Source organism: Nestor notabilis, unplaced genomic scaffold (assembly GCF_000696875.1).
Source record: "Nestor notabilis isolate BGI_N333 unplaced genomic scaffold, ASM69687v1 scaffold3314, whole genome shotgun sequence".
In the NCBI taxonomy this organism is placed as follows: domain Eukaryota; kingdom Metazoa; phylum Chordata; class Aves; order Psittaciformes; family Psittacidae; genus Nestor; species Nestor notabilis.
In genome coordinates, this window is record NW_009926691.1 from 15,935 (window position 1) to 31,294 (window position 15,360).

General features: G+C 37.1%; 1 protein-coding gene across 1 annotated transcript in view; it reads right to left on the reverse strand.

Moving 5' to 3' along the window:
• Nucleotides 1–1,084: 1,084 nt before the first annotated feature.
• Nucleotides 1,085–15,360, reverse strand: part of CACNA1D (calcium channel, voltage-dependent, L type, alpha 1D subunit) — a gene marked incomplete at its 5' end in the record, with an annotated part of 117,339 nt that continues 103,063 nt past the window's right edge. The window contains 8 exons of the mRNA XM_010013655.1: nt 1,085–3,302; nt 4,301–4,621; nt 4,723–4,844; nt 8,598–8,761; nt 11,026–11,175; nt 12,386–12,412; nt 12,726–13,093; nt 14,609–14,725. Coding sequence (XP_010011957.1) covers nt 3,009–3,302; nt 4,301–4,621; nt 4,723–4,844; nt 8,598–8,761; nt 11,026–11,175; nt 12,386–12,412; nt 12,726–13,093; nt 14,609–14,725 — 1,563 coding nt within the window. The remainder of the gene's footprint in view (nt 3,303–4,300; nt 4,622–4,722; nt 4,845–8,597; nt 8,762–11,025; nt 11,176–12,385; nt 12,413–12,725; nt 13,094–14,608; nt 14,726–15,360) is intronic.

Here is a 15,360-nt window from a genome sequence, read left to right on the forward strand (position 1 = left end):
TTTGCTTCATTGTAAAAGACTTAGCAATGTTTAATTCTTTACTAATGTTTTCTGTCATTGTATACATACATCAACAAATCTGAAAACTCATGAAATATGCTTCAAATGTTGAGATAACATCTAGTTTTTGTATTGAGTAATTATGATGATTGGCAGTATTTTAAGGATGCCAATTAACATGTAATTGTGAGTACATTGATTACTTTTTTCCATATACTTCGTTAATAAAATTGAACAGGTATTCTATGTATCCATATATATATGTTTTCCTTCAAACCTTAACTATACAGAATATGGTTTGTAACTTTGTTTCCTTTATTATTTTGCGCTTTTAAGGACTGTTTGCTCATAAACTAGCACATCTGCCCTAAAGAGACTCTCATCAGACTACTGAAAGCTGAGGACTAACCATACTGGCAAGAAAATACAGTGAAGTCAGCATAATGTTTTCTGTCTCATCAGAAAAATGATTAACTGTGACTCAGCTCCGTTTGCCAAATTTGATGTGCTATCAGAAGTTCACACAGTTAAGTAACCTGGTCTGGGATTTTTTTTCCTCCTCATTTTTTAGTGTTCAATTTCAGTTGCCTTAGAAGACGGTTTTCAGAAGTGGGTACACCACAGTAGGTGGAAGTGAAAACTACTCATTTCAGAGTGACAGCAGATCCAGAAGGCTCTATTTTGGTCTCCTAAAGTTTGTTACTGTAAGGTGGGAAAGTGTAACAGAGTGACTTAACTACTGCATAACCTACCCAAGTGTCTGCTGGCAGACAGCATGAAAGATTTGTTTTGACATTTTAGGGGATTTTGGTCAGATTTTCCTCACTGTTTCCAAAGATCTGTAACTAGGGAAATAATAATCTCCTAGATAGCAGGACAGTAATAATACCCTTTTTCATAGGAACGCTATAATCACTTCGTATCTGTGTGGTTAACAGCAATCATTCATAAAAGACTGGCACACTATGATAATGTAGACTGATGACTATATCCCACACATTCTCTTCCGTTCTCCAAACAGTAAAAAGAGAATTTTACCTTTTGAGCTTCTTGGTGAAAAACTGTTAGTAAAAGGAGTCCCAAGTATAATAAAATTATTACACAGTTTTATTTTGAAGAACATTTTGCATTTGTTTTAATACAAAATGATGTAGGTCAAGAAATAATTTACAAACCTTTAAGTTCTTATCCTGGCATTTGAAATAAGAATGATTTCAGAGGAAGTCTGTAAGCTATTCATAGGAAACTGTCATTATGTACAAAATGTTTATTGACATGTTTTAAACATCACATTTGTAAAAATGTGAACTGGATTGCTATCTAGCATATGATCTACAGGTAAAACCTGATAAGGTAACTTGTTAGAACAAGTCTTTGTTATCCAGTGCTAACAAAATAGACAGTAGCTTTCAGTGTTTTTTGATTTTCCTCCAAGGACATTTCAGCCTCAAAGTCATTTCAGGGTGGTACTGCATTGTGAACAATATCTAAGCCCTCTCTTGATTGCATAAAAATAAATCTTTGAAATAGGACACATAGAACAACAGAAAGGTAGAGGCAATAGTGTACTACTTATATCAAAGTTTTTGGTTCTGTGAAGAATCATTTTATCATTTCTTCTCTTTCCAAGCAAAGTACTATTGAAGTAAAGCATTTTCATTTACCTGTGAAATAAATTTCTGCCCAAGATGCTTCCTGTCAAAGTAGGGTATGTGAATAACATACTATGTCAAAACAAATTGTCTCAAGACCAGTAATATCCTGGCATGAACTTGCCAGTTTTTTTAGGACTTTAATACTTATTTTTACCACAGAATTAATAATAAAATAAAATTAGATCTTGGTTTTCAATCAAAATGTTAAAATAACTTAAATATTTTACCTTTCCAAGTATAGTATTGTAAATAGTCAACTGTGCATCCCTTATGCAAAGAGATTTATTTGACTCAATTAGGTAATTGAAAAAAAAAATAAAAATTCTCTTCTGTTGCCAAGTTCAAACTTGACACTTTATCCCAAAAAGAGATTTACACTGAGAGAGGTGGCTCTATTTAAATATTTATGCTATAGATCTATATATTCCAAGTAAAAATACTTCTATCTAGAATTCTGTGGAGAGTTACAATAATTAGGGTCCATAAATATTGCTGCGGTTCAATTACGGTACAATAATTACAAAATATAGAACATCTCTTTACAAATACAAATCATTGTATATTACAATTCATTTACAATAATTTCTACTATATAATTTTTAGCAAACTATCTTATCTAATTCTATTATAACCTGGTTGCAAGTGCATTAGTAAGAATGCATTTATTCCAGTATATTTTGCCCTTAACATGATAGTCATAAAACAGACTATCTGAATGATATTTTCCTATGTAAACTGGTGTTACATATGACAGATTACTCTTTATATAACTTCTTTTTCCAACAATCTCTAACAAGTAGAGCATGACAAACTGTATTTTAGAAGAGCATTAAGAAAAGAAATCTGGAGGCAAGTTTGAAAACAACGTTAGAATGGATATGCAATGGGTAGCTGATATGCTATTGACTACTGAGGTAATGACATTATTGGTTGTCATCACTCATCTCTTGTTGCTATTTCCCACACAATTTTGTGCCAGACTTACACAGACATTTTCATTGACAAAACCCTGCTCTACTAGGAAGGACAGCAGCACAAGGTTGAAAGACAGGTGAGATATTACACCTCAGAATCCCACTCTAGCCCTCAAAAAACCTGATTGTCACAATCTGCTTGGTTTCAAAATAACCTCATTCCTACAGAGGAACTGAAGATTTTGTGGGAGGACATGATGTACTGCAGCTCTGATCACATTTCGGCAACCTGGAGATAATAAATTTATTGGTTATGGCTTCCTTGAGGTGTGACATCACTTGTACAACTCTTGATTGGTTATTTACTCCAGCTAGTGCCTAGCATCTTTAAACTATGAGGCACTTTTTCTGTTATTAGAATCATTTTCCTTGCTAAATACTATAAGCTTGTAATGCATATCATTTCATCAGCTAAGTCTTCTTCATATCGTCCCGTTTCTGGTTCTTCATCACTGTAGCCAGGACCAAAATCTTGAAGTTCATAATCTTGTCTGCTTAAAATGGGAAACATATCCCCATTGGTCCCATTGCTAATATTTCCATTGAGAAGATTACTTGCTGCACTTTCCATCTCATCAATAGTCATATCACATGCATCAGCAATTTCGTGTTTTGTAGCTGAAACAAAGTTAGGGTCCTTTGCATACCTTCCTAGGCCTTCAGATATAAGTACCTGGCAGATGGAGGGAAGAGAATGAGATACACAGTGGAATTATAGAAGAATAGACAGGTCATTACAACATTTCTCTTTTGTGAAAAATACAAGAAACCCCCCGCTGAATCACTATGGCAACCCACAGCAAAACTTTATGTGTAAGAACAATCAAACGGCTCCAAACCACACTGTATCCATTATGTGATAATGCAACTGATAGTGCAATACATCTGACTTTTTCTTCAGAAATTTGTGAGTAGTCTTTGAGAAACATGCATCATCAGGCTGCTATACTGAAGACAACAGTTAATATACCACAAATGGTGCCATTAGAACAACTACCTGAAACACAGACTTCTAGATACATCTTTGGTACTTTAGAGTACACACAAGAAAGATGATGAATCCTCTTTTGCAAATAAAATGTAACAAAGTGTATTGCTTAGGTCATCACAATGGAAAGGAAGTGATAGATGGAAGCAAGAACAGTAACTATGGCTCAGAAATGCTATATACTGTTTATCTTTAAATCCTTTCTAATACAAAAGGGAATTCTTAACATTCTTTAGTACACCTACAATCAATCCTTGTAGTTGTTATTCACCTCTCTGCATTTACTGCACTGATTTATTCAGATTACTCCAAAACTGGCAATGTATTTTTATCAAAACAACAGAGAGAACAGGCATACACATCATCTCTTCCCTGTCAGCCACTGCAGAAGGACACTTCATAACTGATCCTCATCTAGAAAATTTGAATTTCAAATCTCTTTGAAATCTCTCCAGTGCTCTGATACACTGATGTTAAGATCTGGATTCAGTAGAAATCATTTACTACACATCAACTGTGAATAAGTTCCCCTGTCTCTACCTAAGAACAGTTTTGCGCTTTGAAACTGGAAATACCACATTTCAGAGAGGTAATGTGAACTGAATTACATGCTTTTAAATTTTAACACAAAAACTGAGCAGACAAACAGTCTCAGCTACTTCAGAGGATTCTATGATACTTACCGCTTCTACCAAACTGTCTGCACTCCTCTGTTTGTCGCTATGTTTATGCCTCAAGTCATTAGGTACAGTTAAACTGGCTGGTGTAAATGTTCGGTAGGAAATCTCGGGGTCATCTGTGTACCAAGAGCTCCTGTGCAAGGAAGGCAGGCTACCATTCATATGCTCTGTAGATTCAGCCCTATCAACCTGGATTAGGGGTGTGTAATAGGGAGAACGGTCCCTGTTGGGAGGGGTTGCAGGTGGGGTAGCCCAGGAACGCGTTGAACGACTTGGTGAATGTTTATGAGCTTTGCTGGAATCCAGACCTGCAACAGCCATGACCTGGTAAGGGGAAGAATTTTAGAAGTTAGTGATTTCAAATGCTCGGTCATACTCATTTCAGTAGTTAGTTCAAACCAAGGTAAATAAGAGTCTGTGTTTACCTGCTGTTGCATTAAGTGAAGTGGTAAAGCAGTGCGATGGTGGAAATTGGGAGAGAGTGCTATGTCATCTTGACTACTTTGCCGGCGGAGGCATTCGAAGTTAAAGGAAGATCGCCTATTTGCTACAAGGAAACCATAATTCATTAAGAAAATTGAATACTTTTCCTCAAAGTCTATTATTTCCAGAATTCCAGTGTGAGTTAACCATCACACAAATAAAACCATATCCCCCAGTAAGAAATATGTTGTGCTAACAGAAGCAAGCAGCTGGTTATCAGATAAAAGATAGATTCACATATGAGCAAATGCAGCCCCAGGCAGAAACCGCACGCACAGCCTCACATGACAAAATGGGAAGCAGCTGTTTCACAACGCAAACGCATGTTGTGCAGCAGACTGGTTCAGACACTTAATGTCAGAGTTTTGCTGTAAACTGCTGTGAACAGGTACAAAGCAGACTTTCTTCTTTCTTCCCCATGGTTTAAACGTTTCTTTCTGATGAACCAGACTTCCCAAAGGAAATACCAAATCCCCAGTTCCTTGGAGGCAGTGAGCAATACGGAAAACCATACCCAAGTTGACCCATGTTGTCAGTTCCTGACGTTTATTCCATTACTTATGACAGCAACAAGCCATGGTCTCTGCTGTTATGTATTCATGTAAATGAAAAAAAGGGAAAAGTAGAAATCTAAACTGGATCAAGGTGTTTGGCTGATGTAGAAATGTCTCAGCTGGTCTTGGTGAAAGTGGGTGAAACAATGGGAAGCAGCACATAGGTATCATTCCTCTGTGTTAGCTTCAGCATGAAGAAAGCCTGGACACTGAACAACAGTTGGAACCCAGGTATGTTCTCGCAGTTGCAAGCATCCCACTGGAAAACTGGAAGGAGCCTGGTTGTACAAAGCAGTGATGCAAAATTGTGCTCTCTTGGAACTGACAAAATCTATTCTCAGTATCTGGTGTTTGAACCCCAAGAATTTTGTGAACAGAATTGAAGAGTTAAGAGATTCCTTGTCATTACCACCAGACACTTAGTGCTGGATACTGAGAGCCATTGCATTAAAACAGGCACCTTCAGTTTGCATTCAGTTCAGACCACTGAACGTAAACTTCGTGCCTCTCTCCATTGCCTCTATGGTAAACCCAAATACAGGAATGGAAGCCTTACTCCTGATTATAACAGATGCAAAATGTCCCAATGCCAAAACAAATAAAAAGCATACAAAAAAGTCCCCTCATTCAAAATAAGACACTTCTTTGCACATGCTTCTCCCCAGGAAAGAGTCTTAAAGAACATGGTAATTATTCTCAGTACACTTCTGAAAGTTGCTCAAATGCTGTGTATAATGAGTTTGGTATAAAAACCTCTAGCAAGCTTGACACAGAGCTCTATATACTAACTACAGTACTTAGCCAAGGCACCATATGTTCCATTAACGTGGACTGAATCCAGATGCTAGCAGAAACTGCTCAGTGCAATGTTAAAAGTTTTTGGGTTTTGTTTTTTTGCCTTTTTTTTTTAAATTTTTTCTTTCTTCACATGAGAACACCAAGGCTACCTCCCCAGGCCAAACACTCCATTCACTAGTTACAAATAATAGGTTTGAGCTTCTTTTAAAATCTGTTGAGATACCAAGCCTCTAAAATTTCTCAGCTGTGTTCCTGAACATTGAATAAATGATTATGACAGAAGGCATGACTGTGCTCTCATGACTTTATGCTGGTTTAAGTCAAAGAACTTCCTACATTACCCATACGCAACTTAGATCAGAACTAGGTCCTCTTATCCTAGGCTATCAAATACCCTCTTACCTAGTACATTTATTTAGTCTCTTGTACACAAGATATAAAGTGTAGGCTTCCTCTAAAGAAGTGTCTGCTTAATACTGTCACTAGAACTTTATCAGCAAAGCTAAATGAATCCCAAAGGCTGCAGTCACAGGAAGCTGCCAAACCTTCCCTTGCAACACTTCCAAAGGAAGGCCCCAGAGGATTTTTATGAAAGCATGTTCTCCTGCAATGTATGGAATGAATATACACAGCATCCGTCTAGTTCTTTGGCTTAAAATTCCTCTGCTATCAGAAAAGCTTGTACAAAGAGTCTCCTTTCTCAGCCTCCCCTTTGATGTCTTTTCCTTTTCTGCTACTAGAACTAGCAGCTTTCTGTACATTTCACTGTCATTCATCCCAGTTATTTACCCTCTGTAGTGCAAACCTCACATTCTTTCTGCTTTTTCCATCTGTGCCCCTTAAAATCAGAAAGCCAAACAGCAGAGAGCAGGAGTCATCTTCTAAGGAGATGAGAGCCAAATGTGAGGATGCAGCACTGACAGGATTGCTGAAGAATGTTTCTTTTATTCTATAATGATATGCTTTGCTGTGGCCTTTTACTACAGCTTTCTGTAGCTTTAAATAGTTTGAGACTGTACCTCAGACGTTGTATAATGATCCCACTACACTTTCTCTTAAACACACTTTAAAAATCTATACCTGCATTTTCTTTAGGGTGTCTGAGACAAGAAAGGCCTGTCTTTTTCCTACCCATGGGGTCCTTACAGTCGTACTTCCACAGATAAATGAACTGTGACTGGCTGCCAGCATTAGCAGAACGAAAGAACTCTGTTTTCACTAGAAAGCCAATCTGCCTGATAGCAGCCAAAATGTGGAGACTCTTCTAGAAATGCCCCTGAATTGTCTGGTTTGGTTGGCACTGGTTAGATGGCATCATCCAAAGGCATGTGTAACAGACCCCGCTGTGCCAACCGTGCTATGTGTAAGGTTCTCTTAGGGACGCTACACGGCTGCATGGAGCTGAGAGCTGAGTGTTCTTTCTTGTGCACTAGCAAGAAAGAGGTTTGGGAGAAGGTTTATTTTACACTTCACAACCCAAAGTGCTTCCTCTCTGTTAAGTGTCAGAGCTCAAACACCAAATTCCAAGAGCTTTGAGTCTGTGCATAACTTCATCAGGGGATTATTCCACGTAATCTCTGCAGTATGGCCTGGAACGTATAAAACCAAAACTACAAGATAAGAGGCATGAGAGCTGCTAGAAATGCAGATAAAGCAACATTGTGCTTGAGATAAGAAGAAACCAAGGGAAAGATCCAGGGAATAGAATGCATGAAAATTAAAGAAACAGGTAAAAAAAAAATCAGTTGACAACACTAACTCAATCTATAAACTGAAATATTTTCTTCCCCAGAAGAAACACAGGATATTAAGCATTGTCCTTGAGATGACAGAATGAAGTACGATGGGAACGTGAAATAAGACGCTTAGCTCAGGATAACGCTCTCTTTCCACAGGGGCTTGAGAAACATCAAAAAGCTAAAGGCAATTCAAAAGTTAGAAAAAGAAAAGAAGTACCATTAAGCTCACATTTGGTAAAGATACAAATGGAAGTGATCACAATGTCATTAAGCAGCGTGACTGGTAAGGGACAGGGAAGTGCCAGCAGGTGGGTCACTGGAGGAGAGTGGCTCTGACTGGGGCAGAGCTGCAGACCTGCAGGTGTGACTAACAGGCACACAGGCTAAAACCCCTACCATCAAAGTTTCAAAGCAAACCACTGACACATTCTACTGTGCTCTGTCTTCATTTATTAAATCAAGTTAAAATTGGTAATCAAATCAGTTATTTTTGTATTATTGGAGGAGTGAGGCAAGAGATATTAGAAAGACAGACTTGTAAGCGAGGATCCATAGATACTCTGACCAGCTTCTCTGGATGGATAGATATCTCTGCCACTAGCAACTGTAATCAAGAAATGCCATCTTTGAAATCCAACTTGAAAAGAAGCCTTTTTAAACTGGAATGTGTCTGAATGCATTAAAATAATTCCGCATTTGCAAACAAATTTTTCTTAATGTACTTACGTGTTGGTGTTGGAGGTAGCAGCCGTCTCCTAGGAGATCTTTTTGTGTCATAACAGATCTGTGAATCATCTTCCTCAAAAAACCCATGTGGGTGATGGTAACCTTTTGGTCTCTCAAAATCTGAGTCATGGCAGTGATACCTACAGTGGTAATCATATATATTCCTGCATTTAAAATACAATAAAGAAAATGTTATTTCAGTGAGTTCTTGTAAATTGATCTATTAGATTTCTTCTAGAAGCTTTTCAGTGCTACTCTTTCTCCAGCAAGATAACCAAACACTACATTATATAATTACACGACTCAATTTTAAAATGCAGTTTCTGTATGCAAACTGATTTTGAGCTAAGGAGCATAGACTTTTGTAATAGTATAGTTACAGAGTAAGTTCTCAGGTGAAAGTTTTCTCAGATTATATTTTCTGTGACGTTATTCTTGCCAGTACAGGATAAAATGTAGGGCCTCAGGGGTACATTGCTGAAAAAAAATACAAATTAAAAATAGTCGTTTCTTACTCCTGCCATGCCCTCTTGTGAACCCTGGGTACCATGTGGGAGCACAGAAACTCAGAGAATGGATTTAAACCTTTTACACTCTGGATAATTCTCTTATTGAAAATCAAACCTTGGGAGGGCATTATTTGACTGTAATTATCATATAAAAAAATTAGTGACCTGAGAATTCAGTAAAATTTAGCCTTCATGGAAATCTCAGCTTTTATGCAAACCAATAAAACACAGATTAGGCTGCCAATCTTGCCAGAATTCAGATGGCAGAGAAAGACAGTATAAGAGGGGGAGGAGAATTAAGCATGTCTGGCATTTGTGCATATGCACTTATGGGTCTAAGATAAAATAGCAATAAATTCCTCTGTTTCTGGGCTGGACTTCAAAGTGAAAAAAAAAAAGATTGATAGAAGTAGAGGATATTTTTGAGAAGTTACTGAATTATTCAGTGGAAGAGAAACAGCTATTTTAAGGAAGATGAACACAATCTACTCAACATCTAAATGCACATGTCTTTCTACATCATATGAGAAGGTGAATATTACGGAATAAAAAAAGAAAAAAAGGAGATACTTGGGAAAAAGCTACTTTTTTTTTTTTTTTTTTTTTTTTTAATAATAGAAAGCCTTCCAAGTATTACCAAATACAGGTTCTGTTCCATGACAGGTTGATACTCAGAAAACATTGGAACCATCTCACATTTTGAAGACTAAATCAGGAATATCAGGACTCCCTCCCAAAGCAGCATCAAAACATTGCCCGAAAAATCTGACACCTATTATTTATGTACAGGAGGGGTCCCAGTGCAAAGTTCGGACCTGCCCTGTTGCTGAAGCTAAGAGTACAGTGCTCAAATCAAACCAATCTGGTAATGCTCAAAGCCAAACTAATTTAGGAGCCACTGTTCTAAAGTTAGAAAAACCCACCCCAGTCCATTTCTGAAGAAACTGTGTGAAATAAAGTCACAGACAAAAGCTTTGATTTATCAAAACGGACTCAAGGCCTTTTCTTCTTAAATCTGAAATTAAGATATCAAATACAAAGACCACAGGAGCTAAATACAGGGGATCAGGCAAGAGTTGTTAAAAAACACTACTGGACCTTGGGAAAACCCTACTGGACAGAAATACTGTAATTAATTAGAATACTATTCCAAGCTCTGTCTGGAGAAAACAGAAATGAGTTTGAAAACTGAGAGGAACCAGGTTACAAAACCAGAATTCTGTAGTTACAGCAAAGAGCCTCAGATTAATACAAATTTGGTCATTATGCAGAAATACATATTTGTAAGAAATATTAGTTGTTGACTAAAATTCGCTTGATGGCATTTCCATAGAAGTTATGAATAAAACTTAAAAACATCTGTTCCAAACATGTGAAGGACAGGACAACTATGACAGTGTGTTTGTACTAAGGAGACAAAAAACGGTGCCAAGAGGAGAATTATTAGTAAAGAGGTGAAATGAGAATTTTCAAAAGGAAGTCATCCAATTCCTTATTGGTCCAGCTAGTACTACTTTATGATGTCAGTCCAGAGATCACCAGTTTCACCTTTCTTTTTAACTTAAAAGAAAATTCATTTCTAAAGCTTCCTCTATCCGAGCTTGATCCATCTTCCATTGTATGTGGAATTTCATTTCTAAATGAAACACTACTTTGTTTATGCACTAGTTTATACTCAGTTCAAAGGAACTTTGTGCTTTTCTTTGGCTTTGGTGCAGAAGTTTTGCTGGAGTCAGCACATGATATCAAATACAAAAGGTCTTTAGTCTACACACTATTTCTCTTCACCATTGCACTTGCCTGCAGTTGTGGACTATTAACCTCATTAGAGAATTTTCAGTGTAAGTGCTTAGTGAAGCCCTTACAGATACGTACCTAATTTATTAAAATATTTTTCCCAGTTTGATAAATACCCTCACCTGTTTCCTGACAACATACTGTCTTCCTCATAATACTCTTCTCCACTAAAATACTCCTGCTCTGCCAAATAATGATCATCATTGCAATAATCTTGAACTTCACGTTCTTCACGGCAAATAGTAGGTCGACGTCCATCACCAGAGTCAGATCTGTAAGTAGAAAACAAATACTTATATATTTTATTTATATAAATTACATATTGTATATTTTATAGACAGTCCTTTTAATGTGCTTCCAAGAAAAAAAAAAAAAGAAAGAAAAAAAAAAGAAGACAAGTATTAACAAATCTTGTAGTCAGAATTGTGTCGAACTGCGATTCAGAACATGTGTATTTTATGTTTCCTGAAGATGACCTCCCTTTATTTCCTTATGGTACAAATAAGAAAGTAATTAATATGGGGATGCTCAATGAAGTCAAATACATTTAAGACATTTTTACAAAATATAAACCCAGAGTACTTTGAAGAAACTCTGCACCTCTCAAATGCCTCAAGTTTGCCAAATGTCTAAAATATTAAGGGGCATTTGCTGAGATATTCCAAGAAAAATCTGAAATGCACATGCAGATCTAGACATTAAACACTAGCACTGAATGCACAGTCAGCAATGCACTACAAATGACACAATACATCCTATTTTTTTTAATTGTCTTAGAAAATATTCTGACATAAAGAAAGTTGAAGAGGGACTTTTTAGAAGGGCATGTAGTGATAGGAAAAGGGGAAATGGCTTTAAACTGAAAAAGGGTAGATTTAGATTAGACATTAGGAAGAAATTCTTTGCTGTGAGGGTGCTGAGGCACTGGCACAAGTTGCCCAGAGAAGCTGTGGCTGGCTCATCCCTGGCAGGGTTCAAGGCCAGGCGGGGAAAAAAAAAAAACACCGGTGTCTAGAGAAGGGCGCCCCTGCCTGTGGCAGGGGGTTGGAACTGGATGAGCTTTAAGGTCCCTTCTGACCCAAACCATTCTATGATTCTGTGATTAGACCAGGAGAGATTTTGGGTCCCCTATAAATGGAAGTGTACACATTAATATCAAAGCTAAAGCCAGTGTTTTTCAAGTCAATTTTCAATAAGGACTACCACTGGCTGTGATTTTTTTGCCTGTTGAAAACTGCGCAAACCTCTCTGGACTTTAAAAGGGCTGGGATAATTTTGATCTTTACCAAAAGTTTATCCTTTTAGAACCAGGAATGGAAAATTTGACTTTGAAATTGTCACTTAGGTTATTTAGCACATGCATCGTCATGGTTGATTTTGAAAACTCTAGGGAAGGAAGAAAACAAAGGAAGAAAAGGAAGGAAGGAAAGGAAGAAAATATACTTTGTCCTTTTGAATTACAGTGCAAATATACCAACTCACCTAATATATGTTTCATAGTAACGGGTTCTATCCAGGTAAACCATGAAAATAAGAAGAAAGATATTTTAAAATCAGGTAGTTTAGAGAAATTCATTGGTGATTACAATGTCTGTGCTGTAACTAACAATTTCACTTTCAAGAAAACTACTACTTTCAAACCTTATTAAAGTTATGTACATTTCCCATACATCAGAGCTATATTTTAAATACATTTCATACATCAGTAGGCAACAGAAATGAAGCTAAATAAACAAATTAGTTTCATATAATGTAAGCTTTCTTATAGTGGTTTTATAATACAATAGTTGATTTAAAAGCAAATGCATATTTATAAATTTACCTCCTATTGCTTGGCCTTCTGCGTTTCTCATGATCACTTCTGGAGTATGAATGGTAACCATTTTCAGATCTATGCTCACGATTTCCAAAACTTGTGTGTTTTCCATGAACAACTTTGGACACATTGGCATTATTGAGATTGGCATTTGTTGAGTTTGGAACTTGCTTTCCTACTGAGTTATGATTGTGATGATTGTGGTATACAGAATTTCCTGCCTGATGATACATGTTTTTCTCAGTATCACTTGCAGATGGAATTGAAGGCCGCTGGACATGTAAGGGACGGTGTGTGGTGTTGATCTGTTGAAATGAATCTCGTCTGTCACTGCTAATATGGTTTATGTGGTTGCCAAAAAGGGCACCATTCCTCTGTTTTAGGGGAAGAGAAAGAAAAAATTATATCAGACACCTGAACAGAACATAATTCTCTCTCCTACATGCATAAAAAAGTAGCAATTCAAATAATCCGTGATTTTTCTTTCTAATTTTATGATGCTTCAGATGGGATCTCCTGAAGTGATAGAGATGTGATTGTGATAATGACAATGTTTTATTTCAGAGTCAAATCAACACTGCTGTGATTATTATTCTTTTTCCATACAACTGTTTCATCCAGCTTTCTCCACATCTAGGAGAAACCGAGATTCCCATACATGAACATGCACCAAATTCCTCAGAAAGGGACATTTCTGCTCAATTTCTGAGAACACTTTGGTGGAATTCTCTCCTATTCTCCCAGAGCATTGGTTTGCAACAGGTGTCACTCAGACAGGATGGAGTGCCATGCAACAGCTTGCAAGCGTATCTCAGGTAGGTAACATTCAGTTTCAGTGCTCCCATTCTTTCTTTTTGCAGAGGTACAAGAAAGAGAGTAACTCTTTATCAGCCCTGAGAGTGTAATGGATGGTGAAAGGGAGAATGCAGTGCTAAGTTATGACTATGGCATGCAGCTCTCTTTCACAGCTGACCCAGATTATGTATCGTCCCTGTCTAGCCGGGTGTGATCTTGGATGACAGCAGTCTGTCTTGAAGCTCAATCTAGGGAAGACAGGAGGTAATGATGGTTGGCAGAGAAATGCATCTACTGGTGGTAGCTGTGGCACTGTCTCCAGTGCCACGTCCTCCTTTTTTTGCAAAGGACAAAAGCAAGCTATGGGGCTTCTGACATAATTACTGCCAAAGCAAGCTTTTACATCTGTTTCTTCTGAAATGCTTGTGAAAAATTAAGTTTTCTTGCTGGCTGACAAATGGCTTGCAGAACGCTCCTGATTATAATACCGACTTTATGTGCTCAGCATTAGACTGAATATCTACAGATTAAAAGAGGAAAATAGATCTTTTTTTTTTTCCCTGATTGATTCTTATTGATATCCCTCACAGGAAATTGGAAATGACATTTATATTTAGTTGACCTCTGTGTGATTCCACGCATTCATTTTAAAATTCGCAGCTCTGTGTCTGTTTGTGGTTGTGGTTTGGCTGCACAGAATTTAATTCTTTTCTTCCTGTCTACCACTGCAGAAGTTAAGAAACTTCCAGATCAAACCTTGCCACTACCAAAATCTGAGCTGGCAAGCTTCACACCTTTTCTTAGGATTTGCTTAAGAAAAAAATAAGAATTAATGAGAAAGAATTAGGGGCAGGTGAATCACCCTGCAGGAACTGCTTCCTAAATTTATGATGAGATGCAAATGTCCTTGTAATAACATTTTTATAGGTATATAGAAAATATATTTATTTATTAAATATTTATATTGTGCTGATTTGAGGGAATTTTTGATTAATATTATTATTATTGGTTTTACTCCATATTCAGGGATAAGCTCATTCTTTAATCTTGTATTATATGACAAAACAATTCACATAGCTGTGTTTTGACATTACTTTATAAACATCTTCCTCCTCCTCTGGATTGTTTTCCTCTGGTTCATCATCTTGCAAGTCACAGGATATAGCTCGGCGAATTTCAGGGCCAATATCATGAAGTGTCCTTAGTCCTGCCTAAATCAATGACAATATCATAATACATTAGGTAGGCAAATTCTTTTCATTCTTTAATTACAGGTGTGCAAATTTATTTTAAAGGACAGTTTACAAGTTTTTGTATCCTGACATCCATAGAGGATGCATCCTACTGTAAGTCTCCTTTACTGCTATTAGTAAGAGGCTTCCATTCCAGCACAACCATGTTGATGTGACCATGTCTTTATTATCACGGTGTAGGTCCTGCCTAAAAGACCACTGATGTTTACAGAGTCCTACGGAAATAAAATTCATCTTATAGTAAAGTATAAGCAATCAGCAAGAACTATAATAAAATGCATTTCAATGAGATGTATATTTAATGTAAAAATATGTTTGCAGCCTGTGTCCACAAAGGAAACACAGAATCTTTGCTATAGCAACAGCAGTTTTAGCGGAGCTCAGATGCGGAAGAAAGCAGTGAAATAATTCCAGCTCATCTGCACTGCACTGTGATATGCAGATATTCAATTTAAAGCTTTAGTTTAGGACAGGAAACCATCATGCTACAGTAACGTGGTCCTCAGCGTGTATCGGTTCATATTCCTCTTAAGCCCACTACGACAAGCAACCATTAGAAAAAGGGATAATACTGAAACCGCCAAGGACAGACC